The 20,739-nt window shown below is 62.4% G+C and overlaps 3 protein-coding genes across 4 annotated transcripts in view; 1 reads left to right on the top strand and 2 right to left on the bottom strand.

Moving 5' to 3' along the window:
• LONP2 (lon peptidase 2, peroxisomal) overlaps positions 1-11,290 on the top strand; it is a 32,264-nt gene extending 20,974 nt beyond the window's left edge. Inside the window, exons 12-16 of the mRNA XM_036440543.2 lie at positions 836-978; positions 1,642-1,849; positions 2,193-2,383; positions 3,553-3,789; positions 11,278-11,290. Of these exons, the coding sequence (XP_036296436.1) occupies positions 836-978; positions 1,642-1,849; positions 2,193-2,383; positions 3,553-3,774 (764 nt within the window). The 3' untranslated portion in view covers positions 3,775-3,789; positions 11,278-11,290. The remainder of the gene's footprint in view (positions 1-835; positions 979-1,641; positions 1,850-2,192; positions 2,384-3,552; positions 3,790-11,277) is intronic.
• On the bottom strand, positions 5,063-14,325 carry SIAH1 (siah E3 ubiquitin protein ligase 1). 2 transcript variants are annotated; one of them, XM_036440544.2, is made up of 2 exons: positions 14,145-14,325; positions 5,063-6,788 (listed from the first exon to the last, which is right to left on the bottom strand). In XM_036440544.2, the coding sequence occupies exon 2, from the start codon at positions 6,784-6,786 to the stop codon at positions 5,938-5,940; it is 849 nt and encodes a 282-aa protein (XP_036296437.1). In that variant the 5' UTR covers positions 6,787-6,788; positions 14,145-14,325; the 3' UTR covers positions 5,063-5,937. The 2 variants fall into 2 exon arrangements, with proteins under 2 accessions (XP_036296437.1, XP_045438847.1); XM_045582891.1 differs by lacking the exon at positions 14,145-14,325 and adding an exon at positions 12,948-12,972.
• The window catches only part of N4BP1 (NEDD4 binding protein 1), a 44,553-nt gene continuing 36,013 nt past the window's right edge, over positions 12,200-20,739 (bottom strand). The window contains exon 9 of the mRNA XM_045582889.1: positions 12,200-12,292. Within this exon, the coding sequence (XP_045438845.1) occupies positions 12,215-12,292 (78 nt within the window). The 3' untranslated portion in view covers positions 12,200-12,214. The remainder of the gene's footprint in view (positions 12,293-20,739) is intronic.

Genomic DNA, 20,739 nt, shown 5'->3' with positions numbered 1-20,739 from the left:
GGCGGTCAGCCCCAGGCTGGCTTGCTGGCGGCTGTGTTTGGGGACAGACCGTCTGTCTCGCTTTGAGGTGAGCTTCCCTGCTTCCTGCTGGATGGACCTTTTGTCACATGACCACTCGCCGGTTTAGGAGCCAGGAGGGCGGGGAGGGAGTGTCTCAGCCCCAAGGGAGGTTTGTGGAGGCCCTGGCCCGTGGGGAGGGCCGTCTCACAGCTGAGCTGAGCTCACAAAAGAGGTGCCGCCTCCTGGGCTCCGTCACGGTCAAGTTCACGTTCCTGTCGGGAGACGGACGCCCGATGGGCCCCCTGAAGAGGCGGGGTCCGGGCCTGTTGGCTGGGAGTCGCACAGGGTCGGCGGCTGCGTTGGCCTCTCCTCTCCGAAGGCCCCGGTGAGAGAGCCAGGCTTCGTTCTCAGCTGAGGAACATAGTGCTTCAACAGGCAAGGCCGGTGCCTCAGGGCTGAGCATCCACCTCTAAACCAGGAGGTCAGGGTTCGATTCCGGTCAGGGCACAGGCCCTGGTTGTGGGCTCGATCCCCAGTGGGGGGCGTGCAGGAGGCAGCTGATGCGCGATTCTCTCTCATCACTGACGTTTCTCTCTCTCCCTTCCTCTCTCTGAAATCAGTAACAACATATTAATAACTATTTTAAAAGACACACAGGGTAGCTGCCCCCGGTGCACAGTGAATGGGGAGACAGACGATAGTCCAGCTCGGGGCTTCTGAGAGGCCCCCTCTGCCCGGGTCCCGGCACTCGGGCGGTTTCCGAGCCTCGGAAGCACGGAGGGCTCGCCCTGGCGTCCCCGGCCGGGGCGCGGGTTCTGAGCGGCGCCTCCCGCAGGCGGAGAGCTCTCGGACGACGCGGAGCCCCAGCCCGTCAGTGACAGCGGCGCCGCCGGCCTGGCCCTCCCGCCCGAGATGCCGATCCTGATCGACCTCCACGCCCTCAAGGACATCCTGGGGCCCCCGATGTACGAGATGGAGGTGAGCGCCTCGCTGGCGGAGCCCCCCTCACCCTGCTCTTCCTGAGGGGCGGGCCAGGGCCTCCGTGCTGCCCGGCTTCTCCGGGACCACGGCCACCATCGGGCTTCACCCTGCGCCCAGAGAGTCAGCGCAGCCCGGCCTGCACCCCGCTCAGCCTGCCGCCTGCCGCTCCCGGTTCGAGGCGCTGGGTGGGTGTGCTGGGCGCGCCGACCAGTGTCTGTGGGTGGGAGACGTCTAGCCCAGAGGAGCCAGGGTGGCGGGTCATTCCCCTGCACCCTGGGATTTCGTAGCCGAGGTACGTTCACCTCCCTGGCTGGCCGGCCAGGCCCACGGCCCGGAGTTTGCAGTGGAGGGCGGCCTCTGAGCGCCCGGCCAGGCCTGGAGTCAGGGTGAGCGCAGAACAGTGAAGAGAGGACTGGGAAGTGGCAGGGAGGCCCTCGATGTGCGCGTCCACTCCCTCGGGTGGGTCCGAGGGGTCCCGCTTCCTGAAACGGCCATGTGCTAGTGCTGGCTTCGGGCACACTGCGGGCACAGGCGGTGAGGTGGCCGGCAGCCAGCGGGCTCGTCCCGGAAGACAGGTGTGTGGGCTGCTCCGGGCCCTGACAGCAGACATTTAGGTAAAAGGCTCCTGAGAGAGGCCCTCACCCGCCCCCTCCTCTGCAGGTGTCCGAGCGCCTGAGCCAGCCGGGCGTGGCCATCGGCCTGGCGTGGACGCCCTTGGGCGGGGAGATCATGTTCGTGGAGGCCAGCCGGATGGACGGCGAGGGCCAGCTGACGCTCACGGGTCAGCTGGGGGACGTCATGAAGGAGTCCGCCCACCTCGCCATCAGCTGGCTCCGCAGCAACGCCAAGAAGTACCACCTGACCAACGGTGAGTGCCGGGGGGGGCGGGGAGGGGGGGCGCCGAGCTGAGCCTGCGGAGGGGCCGCGGCTCTCAGCCTGTGAGGGACAGAGCCGGAGCCGAGCTGCGGCAGCCACGCCGTCACTGAGCGGCCTCTGGCAGCCCGGGGAGCTCGGGCCAATCAGCAGTGCAGGCCGTGCCCCTCCCCACATGGGACGGGGACACGGCCCCTCATGCCCCGGGGCCGCCGCCATTAACGTGGTGAAGGGAGGAGTCCTTTACCCACGATGTGCTGCTTTTTTACATTTCCCTTTTTAGGAGGAAAAGGGAAAAGTGTAAGTTCCCACATTAAAACCCTTCTTTCCTCTGTAAGCTTCTGGAAGTTTCGATCTTCTCGACAACACGGACATCCACCTGCACTTCCCGGCCGGAGCCGTCACCAAGGACGGGCCGTCGGCCGGGGTCACCATCGTGACCTGCCTGGCCTCGCTGTTCAGCGGGCGGCTGGTGCGGTCGGACGTGGCCATGACCGGGGAGATCACGCTGCGGGGCCTGGTGCTCCCGGTGAGTCTGTGCGCTTCTCCGTTTAAATTGCCTCCTTCCGGTGAGAACCTGAGTTTTAAATACATAGAAAGTGCTTATAGCTATCCTGGTGACTCAGGTTGCACAGTCCCGCCAAGTCCCAGAACTATTTCCCAGGTCCCGACTTCTAATTATGCTTCAGTCTTACTCGTTGTAATTTGTCCATTTCGATTCTCTGGTGCTTCTTGATCCAGTTTTGGAGGACGGTGTGTTTCTAGGAATGTACCCGTTTGGTCCAGGCGGTCGGCTGTATTGGCACGTAGTTCATCCTGTTTCCTTGTTCGCGCCTTTGTATTTCCTGGTGTCAGTTATCACTTCTTTCATCGCTGGCTTCCTTTGGACTCTTTCTCGATGGTTCTGTGTTATCTCCTCAGAGAACCAGCCATTGGTCTCAGGGCTCTCTCGTGTTGGTTTTCCCTTTTCACTCCATTTTGTTTATTTCCACTCTTTCTTGTTTCTTTTACTCATTTTGGGCTTTACTTGTTCTTTTTCAGTTCCTCTAAGTGTAATTAGATTGAGATCTTCCTTTGTTCTCGAGGCAGAGCTGTAATGCTATGACTTTCCCTCAGGGGACGGCGTTCCGAGACCGAGAGTGTGGGTTGTGGTCTCATTGTCACGTTTCACGGTATCTTCGTTTCTTCCTTGGTCTCGTGAATCCATCCATCGCATAGGAACATGTTGTTCAGCCTCGTGTCTCTGTGTGTTTTTGCTTTTTGTGGACGTCTTTTGCAGCCCGGAGCCTAGGTCGTGGGCACCTGTCTCCTCCCGGGGGGTGGCCCAGCGGCCCAGCGCTAACCTGTGCAGGGGCGCCCCCTGGCGCCCAGCTGAGCTCTGCGGGCGGGCGGGCGGGGTCTGGTCAGCTAGCAGGACGCTTTGTCCAATCAGCCCCATCAGCCCGCAGGCGAGAGCCGTTTCTGCAGAGACTCTTAAGTGCAACCTTGACAACAGACAGGAGCATGGACAGAAGAAAACCGGAATCTTTCCCATTAAAAGGATGGACTCTAACATAACTGAAACCAAGAGAATTCACTGTCACTAACCTTTCCAGCAGCTTTCCCAGCTCACGTGTGACATGTTTAGACGCAGCGGTGAAGGTGCTGGGCCGGGCTCCCTGCAGGCCGAGGTCACCGCCTGCGTCTCCTCCCCTGCAGGTGGGCGGCATCAAGGACAAAGTGCTGGCCGCGCACAGAGCCGGCCTGAAGCGGGTCATCCTCCCGCAGAGGAACGAGAAGGACCTGGAGGAGATCCCGGGCAACGTGCGCCGCGACCTGAGCTTCGTCACGGCCAGCTGCCTGGACGAGGTCCTCAACGCCGCCTTCGACGGGGGCTTCTCGGTCAAGGCCAGGCCCGGCCTCGTAAACAGCAAACTGTAGGCTCAGAGCTTGTCTGTGCACAGAGAGGTGCTGGCAGGGCTGGCCGTGCACACCGCGGGTAAGCAAGACGCCCCTTCCCCTGAGCCGACAGCCGCCCCGAGAGTCTAATAAACAGATGGCACCGACTCCTGTCTTCGTAATCTCTGTCCCTGGGAAGGGGGGCGCGGGTCCCACTGCAGCCCGACAGAGCCTCTGCCGCCTGAGGACTTGCTAGAAATGTCCCCTCTGCCGCCCCGCCTGGGACCTCCCCCCCACACTCAGAAACCTGTGCTGGAGCCCCGGGGACTCGGACGCCCAGCCAAGGTCACGACCGGCTGGTAGAGGCCAGGGCCTCCGATCCCCCTGGATGTGCAAGGCGCACTGGGCAAAAGTGGGAACACAGCCCGTTAGACTGAAAATGACGTTTTCTGGTTGAGCATGTGTGCGGAGGCCCACACATCCCCACGTAGCGGAGGGAAGCAGCACACGCAACATCATGCAGGCACACGTTAGAAACACGCCGGCCCCGAATGCCGGGCACCTTACATACGAAGTCCAGGCACCAGAGGGAGGCCGCTGACCTTTCTGGGCTGGTCCCCACGCCCGTCACCCTGACCCGCAGCCTCCCCACCGCCTGCCGGCGCCGAGTCCCCGCCTGCGGGCTCTCCGCTCCTCTCCCCCGACTCACCCAGGACTGGGACCACCAGGTCAGGTGGAGCTTCCTGGGCCACAGCTGTCCTTACCAGCGCACCGCCAGTGTGCTGTACGCGGAGACTAGAACACGGAGTGAAATACCGTCCGTTCCAATGACCATCCAGCCAGTAACTGGCTGCAGTCTTCTACTCCGGCCGGAAGGAAGCACAGGTACGTCAGGAAACTGCGAGTTCTTGGAGGAGCATGGGGTCTGCACGTCACACGCTGCCCAGCCTGCTGGTGGGTGCCAGGGTCCGGGCAGGGCGAGGCGGGGCCTGGGCTGTGCTTTACAGTAAAACTCTTACATTCCAAACCTGCACTGATTCCTGCTGTGAAGCACAGAATCGGACAGGAAAACAGCTTTGGATATTTATCAACTTAGAGCTAAAGAAACACAAAGAGTTTTTAATTTGCCAGATATTCTTTTAATGAGAATTATAAAAAGACCAAAAACATTTTTTTTTTGCAAACTGCCATTTTTTTAAACAAATGCTTTGCTTTTAATTACAAATACTGTGTGAGATGATGCCTTCTTTTGCAAAACCAATAAATATGAGAGAACAAATTTTAAACATATGTGATTTGTCCAAGATATTGGGGGGGAGGCTGATTTATCAATATTTTTTTAAAATTAGTATATCCTACTACCTTTGAAAAAATAAATTTGAAGGCGTGACTCAACTGGGAAAAAAGAGAGAAAGAGACCGACCGACCGACCATCTTCCAGGTGCGATAAGCAGCTTCTGATCTTCCTCCCGGTGTTCCCTCGCCTTTCTGGAACTCGCATCTTCACAAGATGGCTGAATTTAAAGTATTTCTAATAAACTGATTAATGGGGAGAAAAAATATGTATGGAACACATATGTATAAACTTTACCTTAGACAAGTATGCATATCAAAAAAAACACTAACTTTAAAAAAGGTACAAAAAAAAAGATGGGAAATGGTTGAATTACAGAAAAGAAAGTCAAATTTATTTAATGAAAAAACTAGAATTAATAAAAATTAGCAAATACACACAAAAAATATATACACACACAGCAGCACTATGTATTGACTCAAAAGAGGGGAAGCAGTGGCCCAAGACCACTCAACATGGCTTGTCAGTTAAAGGAAGAAAAAACCCCAAACACGCACACGCACTCACACACTCACCCACTCACACCCAGAAACAAAAGTAGTTTTCAACAGTACACTCAATCTACAACAAGCACAAATCCAGAGTTATTTTACAATGCTTCCTTTCTTAATACAAAAGATGCCCGTCTTGGGTGTATATATATATTTTTTCAGTGGTTTACTGTTGACTTATTTTAAATATATTAGTGTTACTACATGCAGCCGTTTCCTGTATTGAACAGCCTTTCCGTTTATTTACCTTCATGGGACTAGCGCCACCTACCGACAGTCTCGGGGGCGGGCGGAGGCGGCCCGTTCTCTGAAAGTGAACGCAATGGTTAAACACTGGCCAGAAAACGTCGGATTGCCACTTCAACACATGGAAATAGTTACATTGATGCCTAAGTTGCCATTTTCTGCAAAAAGCTGTGCGATGCTGGTGTCAAAGACTAGACAGTCGCTGTTCATGATGGCTGTCGCGATTCCCTCGTGAATCGACCGCGGAGTGGCTTCCCAAGTCAATCGCCGCCTGTGACCGTTTAGCTCGAGTCGATAAGCGAAATTCTCCGCCTGCTTGCGCGTGCCGATCAGCTGCACGATCGCGAAGAACTGCTGGTGGCCGTCGTACTTCTCCTGCTTCTCCAGGACCAGCATGAAGTGGAAGCCGAAGCAGGACTGCATCATGACCCAGTCCACGGCGCCCGGCAGGTTGATGTCCGTGGCCAGGAAGACGATGTCCTCGCCCTGCAGCGTGGTGATGGACTTGTGCTGGTGCATCAGGTGCGGCATCACGGCGTCCAGCGAGCCCTGCCACTTGCAGGACGCGCCGGGGCACGGGCAGGAGTAAGGCCGGAACTCGCAGAGCTCCTCGTGGTCCGCCTTCTCCGTGTGCGGCAGCGTGATCTCGCAGCCGGAGGAGGCGTACTTACAAGGGAAGAGGACGGAGTTGGCCACCTTCTCCATCGCCAGGTTGCGGATGGACCCCAGGGGCCCCCGGCAGGTGGGACAGCACGTGAGCTTCGGGCGACAGTTGCTACAGACAAGGTGGCCGCTCTGACACTGGAGGATGGGCGGCAGCACATAGTCAAAGCAGACGGGACACTCGAAGAGGCTGGCCAGGTCATTGTTGGACGCAGTGGTGCCCGTCAGGGCGGGCACCCTCTGGGACGGTGTGCACTTGGAGGTCCCAGTCGGTAACGCTGTCGCAGTCTGGCGGCTCATTTCTAAGACAGAAACAAATAGAGTAAGAGGAGGAAGGACAAAAGTCATCATCGTTGTAACTTGGTTCATAAAGTCATGTGTTTCACACACAAAAATTTTTTAAGATATTTTTATTGATTTCAGAGACGGAGAGAAACATCAATAACGAGAGAATCATCCATCGGCTGCCCCTGCACAACCCTGCTAGGGATCGAGCCCTCAACCCAGGCATGTGCCCTTGATCGGAATCGAACCCGAGACCCTTCTGTCCCCAGGCTGATGCTCTATCCCTCACTGAGCCAACCGGCCAGGACTCATGCAAAATCTCTGTGAGCAAACAAGGGAAACAAATGGTTAAAAAGGAATCACGTATAAGATGCTTTCGATGAGGAGTTACAGGCTGGGTGAAATCTCTCGCCATGGTGTTCCGAACGCACAGACTTCCTCTCACTAAGAGGGAAGGTGAGACCACCCTTGGATGCCCAGGTGGAGGGAGGCTGACATACAACCGGGACCCAAGCAGCTGAGAGACGAAGTCGCTGAAGTCCCAGAGGGAAGATGAAAGCAGAGCACGGCTGGGTGTCCCCGGTAAAGCACTCCCTGTGCCGGGCTCGCTGTGCGGACACAGAACTGCCGCCCGGAGACACGGCCAGCAGGGGGCGGCACCCGGCGGAATGAGCGAGAGGACAGCACCTTAACCGGGACGGACCTGTGTCTTGGGTTCAGCTGGTCTGAGAGCAGACCATTAACTCCATCAGCCACGTTTCTACTAAATTAAAACTCAATGCCTCAGAGTTAATGTCTCAATTATAACTGTTACTCTGTTGCAAAGAATTTACCTTTGAAAACAATGCTGCTAACAAGAAAGAAAAGGGAAAAAACGATGCTGGCTACCAATGTGACCATGTACGTGCCACTTGGGGTCCTCATTACTCCATTCTACACCCTAACACGGGCTGAGGGTGCAAAAAAGAGATCAAGCCCGCTCTCACGAAAATATCCTGAAGTTCAAGGAAGGTGGAGCAGAATCCCTGCAGAGCGCAGCCCTCACGGGGGAGGCAGGAGGCAAGGTCAATGCTCTTCACCTGAGGCCCCAACAGCAGGGCCCAGCCCCCAGGAGGGAGTGCAGAGGCGGCCCAGGGCCCGGGATGGTCCGTGCTGCTGTCAGCGGAAGATGCCCAGTGTGGCCCCATGCCCGCTTCCTGGCCAGCTGTGCCCTCAATGAGCGCAGGACCATTGGAAAGGGGCTCCTCGGGCAGAAGGCTAAGCCCCGACGCCTCCCAGTCACTGACCTGCACCCGCTCACGATGGGGTCAGGCCCCTGGGATGTCTGCAGGCTGGTGTGACCCACAGGAGGACCCTGTGCAACTGCTGGCCTACGAGCAGTGGACAGTAGTTCAGGTCCAAGTTCAATGGGCCGCCGCCTGCTCCCAGCGCCGTGGGGCGGGAGCACAATTAAACCCTGTGCCCAGTGGGAGGCGGCCGCACGCGCCGTGTTTCCTGTGAAGGGGACCCGCATTGCATGGCGCTGCCAGTCCCTCCAGCTCCAAAGGTGGCCCAGGGCCGCCCTGGCCAGAAGAGCGCCCTCAGCCCGGACCCAGAGCCTGGGCGCTCCGGGAGGGCGCGGTGTGCCCTGCAGGGGGAGCCAGTGAGCGGAGGCCCGCAGCCGTCCTCCACGCAGGGCCGCCCCCGGCGGTTCCCTGTGCGGGCTGCGCGCCCCGGCCAGCGCCCAGGTACCTCTTGTCCGGCGGGTCCCGGCCGGCCAGCAGCGGAGCGGGCCGCAGCCCCCGGGCAGGGGCGCCAGGCGGCCCGCCGGCCGCGGGGGGGCCCCTCCGTGCGCGCCCCGCTCCGCGGAGGCCGGAGGGGCGGCCTCTCCCCCGCGGCTCAGACCCCGGCGCCGCCACCACGCGGGCGCCATCGTGGCGCCGCCCGGCAGGTCCCCGCCCCGGGCCCATGGGCAGGGCAGGCCCCGGCCTGTCGGCGGCGGAGGCGGCGGGGGGCCCTCTGGAGCGGCCGCCGGCTGAGCCGGGACGGGGGACCGGGAGAGGGGAGAGCCCGGGCCCGGAGGCCCGGCGGGGCGGGGCAAGGGGGGTGCAGGGCGGGGCCCGGGCCGGGAGGGGGAAGAGGGGAGCCCCACAGGCCCCGCCCACCCGGCCCAGGGCAACTCCGGCCCCGCCCCGCACCCCCGGCACCCCCGCCCTAGCTCAGTGCAGGGTGGGCCGTGGCTGCCGCCCGAGCTGCAGGCTCCCGGCCGGACCGCCCCTTCCCCTTCCCAACTCGCTTCCCCATTTCTACCCTCGGCCCCACCCAACAACACCAACAACACCATCTACACACCCACCCACCCACACAGCGCCGACTCCCACTCCGCCCCCGCCGGGCAGCCCCGCCCCCGGTAGCCCGGCCCGAGCGGCTGGTTCGGCTCCCCCGGCCCTCCCCTCCGGCCCGGCCCTCCCCGCGCTGGCATCGCCCGGCCTGTCATTAGAGCCGCCGGGCGGGCACCCCAAACCCGCAGGCGGCCTGCCCCGCCCCTTTCCCAGCAGCGCTCAGCGCCAGGCCGCCCATCAGGCTGTTCCCACCAGCCTCTGCCTGAAGCTCCTCGGGACAGTGGCCTTGCAGCTTGCTGACAAACATAAATTACTGTGACCCCCGTCTCAGCTTCCAGGATGCACTCACAGCCTCAGGTCTCTGCGGGGAGGGGGCTGCCAATGCTTTGGGCAGAGAAACTTCCCAAACAGCAGTAAGGCAGAACCCAGAGGCTCCGAGCAAGCAAAGGGGGGCGACTCCCTGAGCAGTTTCCCTTTCCCCAAACGTCCCGGCCGCACAGCCCGCCCCGCGCACCTGCGGGGCCTTGCTCCACAGAATCCTCCGAGGGCGTTGGGGCAGCTAGAGTCACCTGCGCTGCATTCAGGCCCAGCCACCACCCTCCACCCCCTCCTCCAGCCCCCAAACTGTAACGCTGGGCCACTTCCAGCCTCGGTGGCTTTGTGTGGATTGAGGAAGGTGGGTAACGTCTATCAGAGGAGAGCCAAGTCCCGAACAGGTGCTGGCTGAGGCCTCCTCCCTCGCTGGAGGCTGGAGGCCTCGCCGGGGGCCAGGCCGGCCATGCAGAGGGGCCTCCGGTGGACAGGGGACAGCGTGCTTGTGAAGATCAGGGCCCCTTCACTGGCTTCCCCTGCAGCGAGCCGCGAAGGACTTTCTCAGCCAGGAACTCTCTCCTACGCCGGCTCCAGAGCTCAGCTTTTCACAAATCGCATCCACCGAGACCAGCACGGGCCCGGGGAAGCACAAGCCCACAGCTGCCCGGGCGCACCGGTCCCCTCCACTTCCCAGAGGACGGGCCTCCAGCCCATTGAGGGGCGCTAACACGCTCCTTACAACTAAGCTTCCCCGGGAAAAACAGGCCGCCGGGCCGGGCACGGCGAGGCCTCCTCGGCTCCTTCAGACCGGACCCTGTAGGGAGGCCGCCCCCAGATGACCCGGCCAGCTATCCGGGTGGGGGGACGGTGGTTTTAGCTGTATTTCCTCCAAAGGGGACGATAAGGAAGCTGCTTCGTAAGCATGAGTCTAGCTGAGAAGTGTGGAAACAAAGTCAGTAAAAGCTGCATTCTGAAGCGAGTGGAAAGGTCAGCCAGGACGCGGCCGTGACCCCTGAGGAGTTGTGGCTGCACTAACCAGGATGCTCTCCTTCCCCACGCTCCTGCGGGAGCCACAGCGGGAGCCGGCACACAGCACGGGCATGGGCACCGCCCTTCTCTGCACCCACTGCTCCCTCCTCTGCCGGGCATTCTGCTCCGACACCCACACAGGCTGTCCCCATCCCCCCTGTGGCCACACACAGCTGCCTCTTCCTCCCCCATCATTCTGCTCTCTCAGGTACTCAGCTTCACAAATCAGGACTTCCGGTCTTTGTCCCGCCCCCTGCCCCCCTCTTCTAGTCTTTCCTGGCTTGGTCAACAGCACCCGGACCCGCACAGCGGCTCACCCCGAAACCACTGGATCCCTGGCCCCTCACTCCAGACCTCACCCATCGGCGAGTCCCACTCATTCTGCCTCCAGCACACGTGGAGCCCATCCCCTCCCTCCTGTCCGGCCGCTCCTCCATCCAGAGCCCAGGCAGGCCTCCCTCCCTGCCCGCCCCAGGCAGCCCGGCTCCAAGTTACAGAGCTGAGCTCCTCCTGAGACTTCGGAGGGTGCCTCTCAGTGCGCTTCCTCGCCACACACACACACACACACACACACACACACACACACCCGCTCCAGCTCCTCTCTGCGCTCCGTCCCTCCGCCGCAGGGCCTGCCTGCTCCTTCAATTCATGGGCAGTGTCCCCTCCCACAGAGGTCCTGGCGCCTGGATCCAGCCCTGGACGCCTCATGGGACCATCACGTGGTCATCCTGTCCCGCTCCCCACTGGCGCTCGCGTGGTAATATTTAGAGAAACTCGGTAACTCACTCCAGTGGTTTTAGAATTAATGAAGCACGTTCTTTGCACTGTGCCTTCAGGTGCAAAGCAGGCGCTGTCCCTGCTTTCAGGAGGCTTAAGGTCACAAACTGCGGAGGGACTGAGCCAGGCAGGGCCTTCCAGTCCTGGAGGGCTCGCTCTCCGCAGCCACGTTGTCGGGACACGGCAGAGGCCACAGACATGGAGCTGCTCTCACGTGGGAACCACGGCGTGGAGAGCTGCCTCACCTGCCGAGGGGCCCGGATGGAGATGGAGACAATGGCGAGCGAAGGCACAGACGTGTGCCGGACACAGAACTGGGGCCAGGCCGGTGAGGCGGGACAGACAAGGTCCCCACCGAGACCGAGGTCTATTGGGAGTTCAGAAGAACCTCCAGCTCAGGGGCCACGGAGAGGGCGCCAGTCAGCGGGCGGTCTGGAGGAACTGAGGGGTTCAGTCCAGGCTGAGCCTGGAGCTGTGCAGGAAGAGGAAGCGGAGTATACGCACCTGCAAGCACGGGGGATGGCAGGGGAGCAGCGGGAGAGCAGCTCAGGGGCTGTGTCCTTCGTCCATGAGGACCTGGGGGCTCTGTCCTGGCACCTGGCACTGCGTTAGAGACTCAAGCAGGCAGGCCACTCAGAGGCAGAGAGAAGGACTATGAAGGTGAAAAGGAGGGGGACAACGCCAGATTTGAGATAACCGACAGCAGAAGCAGCACCCTAATATATAAAAGTGCAATCTCACGTTGCACTTGTCAACCTCATCATACACAACATCGCGAGTGAAGTGGAATGTAAAGCAGGATCACGTGGTGATGACGTGTGTCAGTGCAGTTGCGTCAGTGGTAACCACCACCAATACACGGAGCGGGGAGCGGGGAGCAGGCCGCTGTGAGGGGACGGGCGCTCAGGGGTCTCAGTCCCCTCTCTTTGCTGCGCACCTAAGACTGCTCCTCAACCGAAGTCATTTAGAGATGGCCTACACGCAAGAGAACGTGAGTCCGCAGTTCAGCAAGCAACACCGCCGAGTGCCAGGCGCAGGACACGCGGGCACAGAGGCCGTCCCGGCGCCCACACGCCCACGCCCTCACCGCGCTCAGAGATCGCTGCGGAGAGAAACCCTCGGAGAAACACTGAGGAGGAGGGTTTTACCCCAGGTTTGGTTGTTTTTGGAGGCGGTGGGGGGAGCGGCGGGTAGGCTAGGGTTTCATATGTTAATTATGCTGGTAGTGAGGTCCATACCAAAAACACCCAGAACCTTTTACAGGGTGCACAGAAAAGCCGTCAGTGAAGTCTGAGACAGGTTTCTGGAAGAGGGAAACCGCCCATCCTTAGACACTGAGTGGACACACTGCTCTCCGGGGTGAGCGGTCACCAGCCTGTTATGTAAGACCTGCTTTCAAACACGGGAGAGAAGCCCGGCCAGACATCCCCTCCGTAACTCCGGCCGGCTTCAGCCCGGCTACAATATCCTCACGTCAGAGGCCGGAGCACTGCTCCGCGGCAGTTCGGTGAGAATTCCCAGGCTTAGAGGCAACCGATGTGAAGCTGAACTAAACAAATTTGCAGTCTGCGGGACACTTGTCCAGAGAAGATCCGTCTCCCCATCTCCTCGCTCGCTTCGGGAGAAACATTACTAAATGTGGCTAGATCGCGCTGGAAAGGGGCCAGGGGGCGGGCGTCCCGCAGGCCAAGTCCAGAACAGAAAGAAAATATGTGGCAAAGCAAGGGCTGCACTCACCGTTCCCGGGCCCGGAGTCCTGTCTTTAATGTCCAGAGCCACCAGCACCTCAAAAAACAGCCTGCACCTTTGTTTAACCCGCTTTAGCCTCAAAACCTGCGTGTCCCCAGTCCTCCTGACCAATGACCAAGCCCTGTCCGCCCGGCGGAGCTGCCTCCGGGGACGGACGGCCAGGTCCCCGGCTCTGCTCTCCAGGAATGTCCCCCGGGGGTGGCCACCGGGCACCGCGCCTCCGGTCAGTCACTCCGGCCCCGAGCCCGTGCGCTCAGCCCCCTCCCTCCGCGTGTGAGCCCGGCGCTGGCCTCTCCCCTCCCGCCCTCCCGGCCCCGCACCTGTCCCCCGGCCCCCAGCCGCCTCTCCCCGGGACCGGGCCCGCGCTCCCCACGCCCCGCCGGCCGAGGGCCCCCATTTGGGACCGGAGCAGCCGCCCCGCCGCGCGCCCCCCGGGCCCGGCCCCCGCCCCCCGCCCCCAGCCCGGCCGGCGCCCCGGGGGCGGAGCCGCCTGACCCATTTCGCGGGGGAGCGGGAGCGGGAGCGGGAGGCAGAGCGAGGCGCGGGCTCCCGCCCAAGGTCACCGGCCGGCGCGCAGGGCTGGCGCCCGAGCGGGGCCCGACCCCCGAGCGCGCTCCCCGCCCCGGTGCCCGGCGGAGCCCCCGGCGGCCAGGCGGGGGGCCGGGCCGGGCCGCGTCCTCGGGCCGCGGGGACCGTGACACCGGCTCCGGCCTGTCCCCCCGCCGCGCACCCCGGCGCCTCCCCGGCGGGGACCCCGCAGGCCCGCCGCACCCCGGGGCCCGGGGCCCCCAAAGTACCGGGGCGCGCGGCGGGCACCGGGGCGCACGGGCAGCAGCGGAGCCTCCCGGCGGCGGCGCCACCTCCGCCGACGCCACAGACGGGAGGCGCCGCGCTCCCCGCACAAAGCAGGCCGGGCGGCCGCTCAGCTGACCTCCGCCATGTTGGCCGCGCACCGGCCCCTCCGCAACAAAGACCGGCCCGCCTCCCGCCGGCCCGCCTCCCGCCGCGGGCGGCCGCAGCCCTCCCCGCCGGCGCGCGCCCCTCCCCGCGGCCCGGGCGGCGGCGGGGGCGGCCCGGGGCCCGGACCCGGACAAAGGCGCCGGCCCGCCGCCGCGCCCTCCCGCCGCCGCCGCCGCCGGGCCTGCTCCCGAGGCCCCGGGCTCCTCCCGCCGCCGCCGCACTCACCTGAGGGCGGAGGGCGCGCCGGGACCCGGGCCCCGGCCACACGCGCCCCGTCGCCGCCGCCGCGGCAGCCCCCGCTCCGCGCCGCGCCGCCGCCCGCCGGGCTCGCTGGGCCGCCGCCGCCGCCGCCGCCGCCGCCCGAGAGCGCGCCCCGCAACGGCCGCCGCTCCCCCCGCCGCCGCCGCCGCCGCCGCCCGCGCGTCCTCGAGCCGCCGCGCGCCCCCGCTAAACGCCTCTCTCTGCGGCGGCCGCCATGGAGCGCGGCCCCGCGCGCCGGGCGGGGCTTCCTGCGCAGGCGCGGCGGCGGGCGCACAGCGCGCAGGCGCGGGCCCTGGGGGCGGGGCCTGTGCCGGCGGCGGCGGGAGTTCGGCTCCTCGCTCGGCGCCCGCGGACGGGGATCGACGCCGCTGCGGGGCCCCGGCTTCCTCGCTCGGGGGCTCGGTGCGGGGTCGCGGGGCCGGGAAGGCGATCCGGGCCGCCGCCGCCCGCCCGCCCCAGTGGCCGGGCTCGCTCAGCGCCTCCGGGGCCTGCCCGCCGCCCTGCCGGCGGCCGCCGAGCCCATCCTGAGGGTCCCCCATCCTGAGGGTCCCCCATCCTGAAGGCGCCAGGCCCCCCGCCCTGGGGTTCGAGCTGCTCTTCCCCCCTCTCCGCCCCCCCAGAGCGGGGCTCGTTCAAGGTTTGTTCCGGCGGAAAAGCGAGCCCGGTGTTCGCCTGGAGGTTCCGGGGCTCCGCCTTCCCCTCCAGCAAACCGGAGGGAGAGTCCCCGGAGGGAGAGACCCCGGAGGGAGAGACCCCGGAGGGAGAGTCCCCGGAGGGAGAGACCCCGGAGGGAGAGTCCCCGGAGGGAGAGACCCCGGAGGGAGATGATCCCGGAGGGAGAGTCCCCGGAGGGAGAGACCCCGGAGGGAGAGACCCCGGAGGGAGAGACCCCGGAGGGAGATGTCCCCGGAGGGAGATGTCCCCGGGCGGGGCCGCCCTCGGCGCTCACCGGAGCGCCCAGGGCGCCTGGCATTTCCCGCCCCGGCCACAGCTCCGCGGGGAAACCCTCCAAACTGCCCACGTGGAGACAGTGACTTTCACTTGTTAGCGCCCTCCGGGGACTCCCCCGCCCAGCTGGTTGGTAGCAGGCTGTCCCAGCAGCGCTCAGCTCAGCTTTCCCCCGTGGCCCCAGCCCTGCAGGCTGCTGGCTCCCACCCTCCGGCCTGGGCCGTGGCTGCCGCGACACTGTGGGCTGCCATTGGCCATCGTCCTGGGGCTGCTCTGCTCCCCTGAATACTTCTTGTGGCCGAAGTCTTCCTGGGGACCATCGGCCAGTCCAGACTGTCTGTTGAGGTCCAGAAAGGGAGACGCCTAGTGTCCTTTTTTTAATATATTTTTATTGACTTCAGAGAGGGAGGGAGAGGGGGAGAGAGAAACATCAATAATGGGAAGGGATCATTGATGGGCTGTCTCCGGCATGCCCCACACTGGGGATCAAACTCGCAGCCCAGGCTTGTGCCCTTGATTGGAATCGAGCCCTGGACCCTTCAATCCACTGGCCCACGCTCTAGCCACTGAGCCAAACCAGCTAGAGCAGTGGTCGGCAAACCCATTAGTCAACAGAGTCCAATATCAACAGGACAAGGATTGACATTTCTTTGGAGAGCCACATTGTTTAAACTTCAACTATACAGGTAGGTACATCGTGGCTCTGTAGTTGAGCATCGACCTAGGAGCCAGGAGGTCACGGTTCAATTCCCGGTCAGGGCACAGGCCTGGGTTGCGGGCTCGATTCCCAGTGTGGGGCAGCAGGAGCCAGCCGATGTCTCTCTCCCTCTCTGAAATCAATAAGAAAATATTTCTTTAAAAAAATTAAAAAAATAAGTTGTAAGCACTGGGGGGAAACAGCCCGCTGGGTCCCGGCGTCCCTCGCCGGCCAGGGGGTGACAGAGCAGCGTGGGGACCGGGGGGCCTGCCAGGCAGCGTTCCACTCTGGGCCCGAGGGTGGGCGCCTGGGGAGAGCACGTCGGGGGAGGGAGCCTCCTGGTCCCCTGAGGTCCCAGCCAATGGCGGTTCCCTCTGCTCCCTGGAACCTGGGCCGGGTGTGCTGAGCCTGGAGCTGGCCCTGGGGACGGGCTCCGGAGACAGCGCCGGCCTGACTGCCCTCTTTCCTCTCCACCAAAGGGGCGCCCCATGGCATCTGTCCTGGGGCTCCCCCAGGAACGGCGTTTAATGTAGGCCCGAGGCCAGTGCCCACTCGCTGGCACCTTCCCCATGGCTCTGCCTTCCACGCCGAGGCTTTGCCGGGCGGTGGAGGGGACAGAGGGCTCGGCGGGACGTGCTCCGGCCCCTGCATTGGTCCGTGCGTTTCAGTCCGTTTACTTGAGCCGTGGCCTGTGTGGCTCAGCCGCAGAGCGTCGCGTCTCGGGTTCGATTGTGGGTCAAGGGCATGAACCTGGGTTCGTTCCCAGCAGGCGGGTCAGGATACGAGGGGGAGGCAACCAATCCATGTGTCTCTCTCACATCAATGTTTCCCGCCCTCCCTCCCTCCTTTCCTCCCTCCCTTCCTCCATCCCTTCCACTTTCTAAAAATCAAGGGGGAAATGTGATTAACTAAATCAGGTGAGGATTAACCAAAAAACAGTTTTTATTTTTCCATCACGGTTTATCCCCTCCATGTCCCCTCCCCCCTCCCCTAATCACAACCTGATATTTAAAATCCTCACCTGAGGGTATGTTTTTTTATTGGTTTTGAGAGGGGGGGGGGGAAGAGACAGAGAGGGAGGACGGGAGGGAGAGGGTGGAAGGGAGGGAGAGGGAGAGGGAGGGAGGGCGGGCGGGCGGGAGGGAGAGGAGGCATCCGTGTGAGAGAGAACCGGCATCGGTTGCCCCCATCCACTCGCTGGCTCCCCTGCGGGTGGTGCCGCCCTGAGGGTGCTCACTCCTCCAGCCCCTGCCAGTCCCCGGCAGCCTGGTGAGTGGGCCCCGGCCCTCAGGCGCCTGCTGTCCTCTCCCAGCCAGAGCGCGGCCGCTGCCGGGTGACACTCAGCCCCCGGCAAGGCCGCCCTCGAGCCGCCATGACTGGTGGCGGCCGCACGGTGACCTCCGAGGGCGGGTGACCTCCGAGGCGGTGTCCGTGTTTGGCCAAAGGCCAGTTCACAAGACCAAGCCCCGTGGGCATCACACACACACCCCTTGCCTAAGGAAGGGCTTCTGGCCCTGGCTGGTTTGGCTCAGTGGATAGAGCATCGGCCTGTGAACTGAAGGGTCCCTGGTTCGATTCCTGGTCAGGGCATATGCCAGGGGTTGCAGGCTGGATCCCCAGTGCAGGGTGCACAGGAGGCAGCCGGTATGATTCTCTGTCATCATTGTTGTTTCTGTCTCTCTCCCTCTTGCCATTCCTCTCTGAAATCAATAAAAAGGTATTAGCCCAGACTGGTGTGGCTCAGTGGTTTAGCACCAACCTATGAACAAGGAGGTCAGGGTTCGATTCCCGGTCAGGGCACAGGCCCGGGTTGTGGGCGTGCAAGAGGCAGCCAGTCCATAATTCTCGCTCATCACTGATGTTCCTCTCTCTCTCTCTCTCTCTCTCTCTCTCTCTCTCTCTCTCTCTTTCTCCCTCTCCCTCTCTGAAATCAATAAAAGTATATTTAAAAAAATAAATAAAACTTCTAAAAATAAGATATTAAATGAGAAAGAAAGAAAGAAACCACGTCAGTCTCCTCTCTCGCTAGGACAGGAACCCCATTTGTCACTCAGCCTCTGAGCTCAGCCCGGCTGTCAGCCAGCCAGAGCCTTCCGGGCCTCAGAGCGGAGGCTCCTCCCTCCGAGATTCTATCAGCGTGGGAAGGAGGGCAGGCCCTCCCGGTCAGACCGCCGGACAGGACAGAAGAGTGTTCCCCGCCTCAGACACTCCTGCCCCAGCGCGCGCGCCCACACACACACACACACACATGCACACACACACTAACACACACACACACACACAAAAACTCACACACATACACTCACACACAAACTCTCACACACAAACACAAACTCACACACACAAACACACACACACACACAAACTCACACATGCACACACACACACAAACAAAAACACACACATACACTCACACACACAAACTGAAACACAAACACACACACACATGCACACTCACACAAACACACAAACTCACAAACTCTCACACACATGCACGCACACACACACAAACTCACACACATACACACACAAACTCACACACAAACACAAACTCACACACATACACACACACACACATGCACACACACACAAACTCACAAACACAAACTCTCACACACATGCACACACACACACAAACTCACACACATACACACACACAAACACACACACAAACTCACACACAAACACAAACTCACACACATACACACACACACATGCACACAAACACACAAACTCTCACACTCACACACACACACACTCAAGATTCCGCCTGGTGGATGGACTCAGCAGCACCCCCAACGAGTCCTGCCAAAGGCGGTGGAGAAGAGGCCTGGGACCCAGCGGGAGCACCCCAGAGGCCAGGGACCCACAGGGAGCACCCACAGGGAGCGGGAGCACCCCAGAGGCCAGCTGGTTGCAGGAAGCTCCCGGGGCCTCACGTTCACTCTGTTTCTTCAGGGGGAAGGGCAGGTGCTCAGAGTTCCAGGAGCTGGAGGCCATTCAGGTGTTTCCTATGCCCGGTGGCCTGCGGGGGTCTGGTCAGTAACAACACTTACCAGAACTTTCCAGTCCCTCAACTGCAGTTTGTACAATCCCTGTCTCCCCCTCTCCCCCAAGAGACACCGAAACTCACTCCATGGGTCCATATATTTTTTTAATACATTTTATTGATTTCAGAGAGGAAGAGAGAGAGAGAGAAACGTCAGTGATGAGAGAATCACGGATTGGCTGCCTCCTGCGCGCCCCACACTGAGGATGGAGCCTGAAACCCAGGCCTGTGCCCTGACGGGGAATCGAACCGTGACCTCCCGGTTCCCAGGCCGACGCTCCACGCCTGAGCCAGGCCGGGGTTCAGTGCCCAGGAGTCTGTTCCGTGTCCCGTGACAGGCTTCCCGGGCCCCGGGCAGGTGGCCGCCCCTCCTGGAGAGAACCTTGCACTGAGTCAGGGCGCTGAGCCTGGGTCCCGGGGCCGCAGGGGAAAGGGGTGAGGAAGGGGGCGCTCTGTGGGGGAGGAGGCTCTGCGGGCAGGGCCTCGGGGCGCACAGACCCAGGGGGGAAGGGAACCCTGTCCTGGAGGGCTGAGCCGCTCGCCCAGGAGCCCAGGAGCCTGGGACAGCCAGCAGCCCGGGAGCCAGGCAGCTATTTTTCTCTCTCTTACTCAGCGCCGGGCGGCCGGCCTCGCTCTGCAAAGCCCTTCGCAGGCATTCGGAGCGCTGCCCGCTGCCCCGCCCGCTGCCCGCGCCGGAACGTGATACCCCTGCCCGGCGGCACCCTGACATCCTCCCCGGGCAGCCCTGGGCCTGGGGAGACGGGCGAGGCTCACCGCCCCCCCAGACCAGGTCCTCCAATGCCCTCTCCCCCTCCCAGGCTGGGGGGCGGGGGGCTGGGGGCGGTGGCCTCCCCAGCAGGAGGGAGGACAAAGCCCTCTGTGCCGGCCTGCGAGATGGGGCCGGTGATGCGGGCCGGTGGCCAGCCCCGTGAGAGCCCCATTCTCCGGTGGAACTGGGGCGCGATGGGTATCGGGGCCTCCTGGGAACTCAGCCCCCGGGGGCCCCCTCCTGGCTCAGCTGGCAGCCGGGCGCTCGGAAGCCCGCTCTGCTCTGCCAACCCGCCTTCTGCCCGGCCTCACGGCCACCCCGACTCAGGTCACCCCGACTCAGGTCACCCCGACTCAGGTCACCCCGCAGGCCTGGCCCTCCGCCGCCCGCCTCTCCCCACCCATCCACTGGCTACAATTCCTTTCTTTTCTTTTCTTTTCTTTTTTTTAAATTTATATTTTTACTGATTTCAGAGAGGCAGGGAGAGGGAGAGAGAAACATCCGTGATGAGAGAGAACCATGGACCGGCTGCCTCCTGCCCGCCCCCCACTGGGGATGGAGCCCACAGCCCGGGCCTGTGCCCTGACCAGGGATCGAACCCTGACCTCCTGGTTCCTAGGTCCACACTCAACCCCCGAGCCACGCCGGCCAGGCCATTGGCTTCACTTTCCCCGAGCCAAGGTCTCCGTGGCTCCTGCACACGCCCAGCCAGGCCAGGGAGGGAGCCTGCGACAGAGGTCCGTGCCCTTGACCAGGATGGAACCCCAAACCCGGGACCCTGCAGGCTGCAGGCGGGCGCTCTATCCACTGAGCCACACGGTTGAGGGCTTGTGTTCTTTTCTTGGAAAGAGTGTCAGACCTGAGGGGTCACTGGCGTGGGGTTTTAAAGAACAAGGCCGGACAGGATGCCTCCGGTGCCCGCCAGACCTCGTTGGCATGGCGACGGGGATGGACAAGCATGGGCCGCCCGGCAGCCAGGGCCTCGGAGTCCCCGGGAGGATGGGCCTTGTGGAGCCAGGGGGTGAAAGGAGAAGGCAAGTGAACGCTGCCCCCCCCCGCCCCCCGCCCTCCGCTGGGCACACAAAGGAGCCATTAC

Source organism: Pipistrellus kuhlii, unplaced genomic scaffold (genome assembly GCF_014108245.1).
Source record: "Pipistrellus kuhlii isolate mPipKuh1 unplaced genomic scaffold, mPipKuh1.p scaffold_m20_p_17, whole genome shotgun sequence".
NCBI lineage: Eukaryota > Metazoa > Chordata > Mammalia > Chiroptera > Vespertilionidae > Pipistrellus > Pipistrellus kuhlii.
Note: the sequence above shows the minus strand (reverse complement) of the source record. Positions and strands in the feature narration are given on the sequence as shown.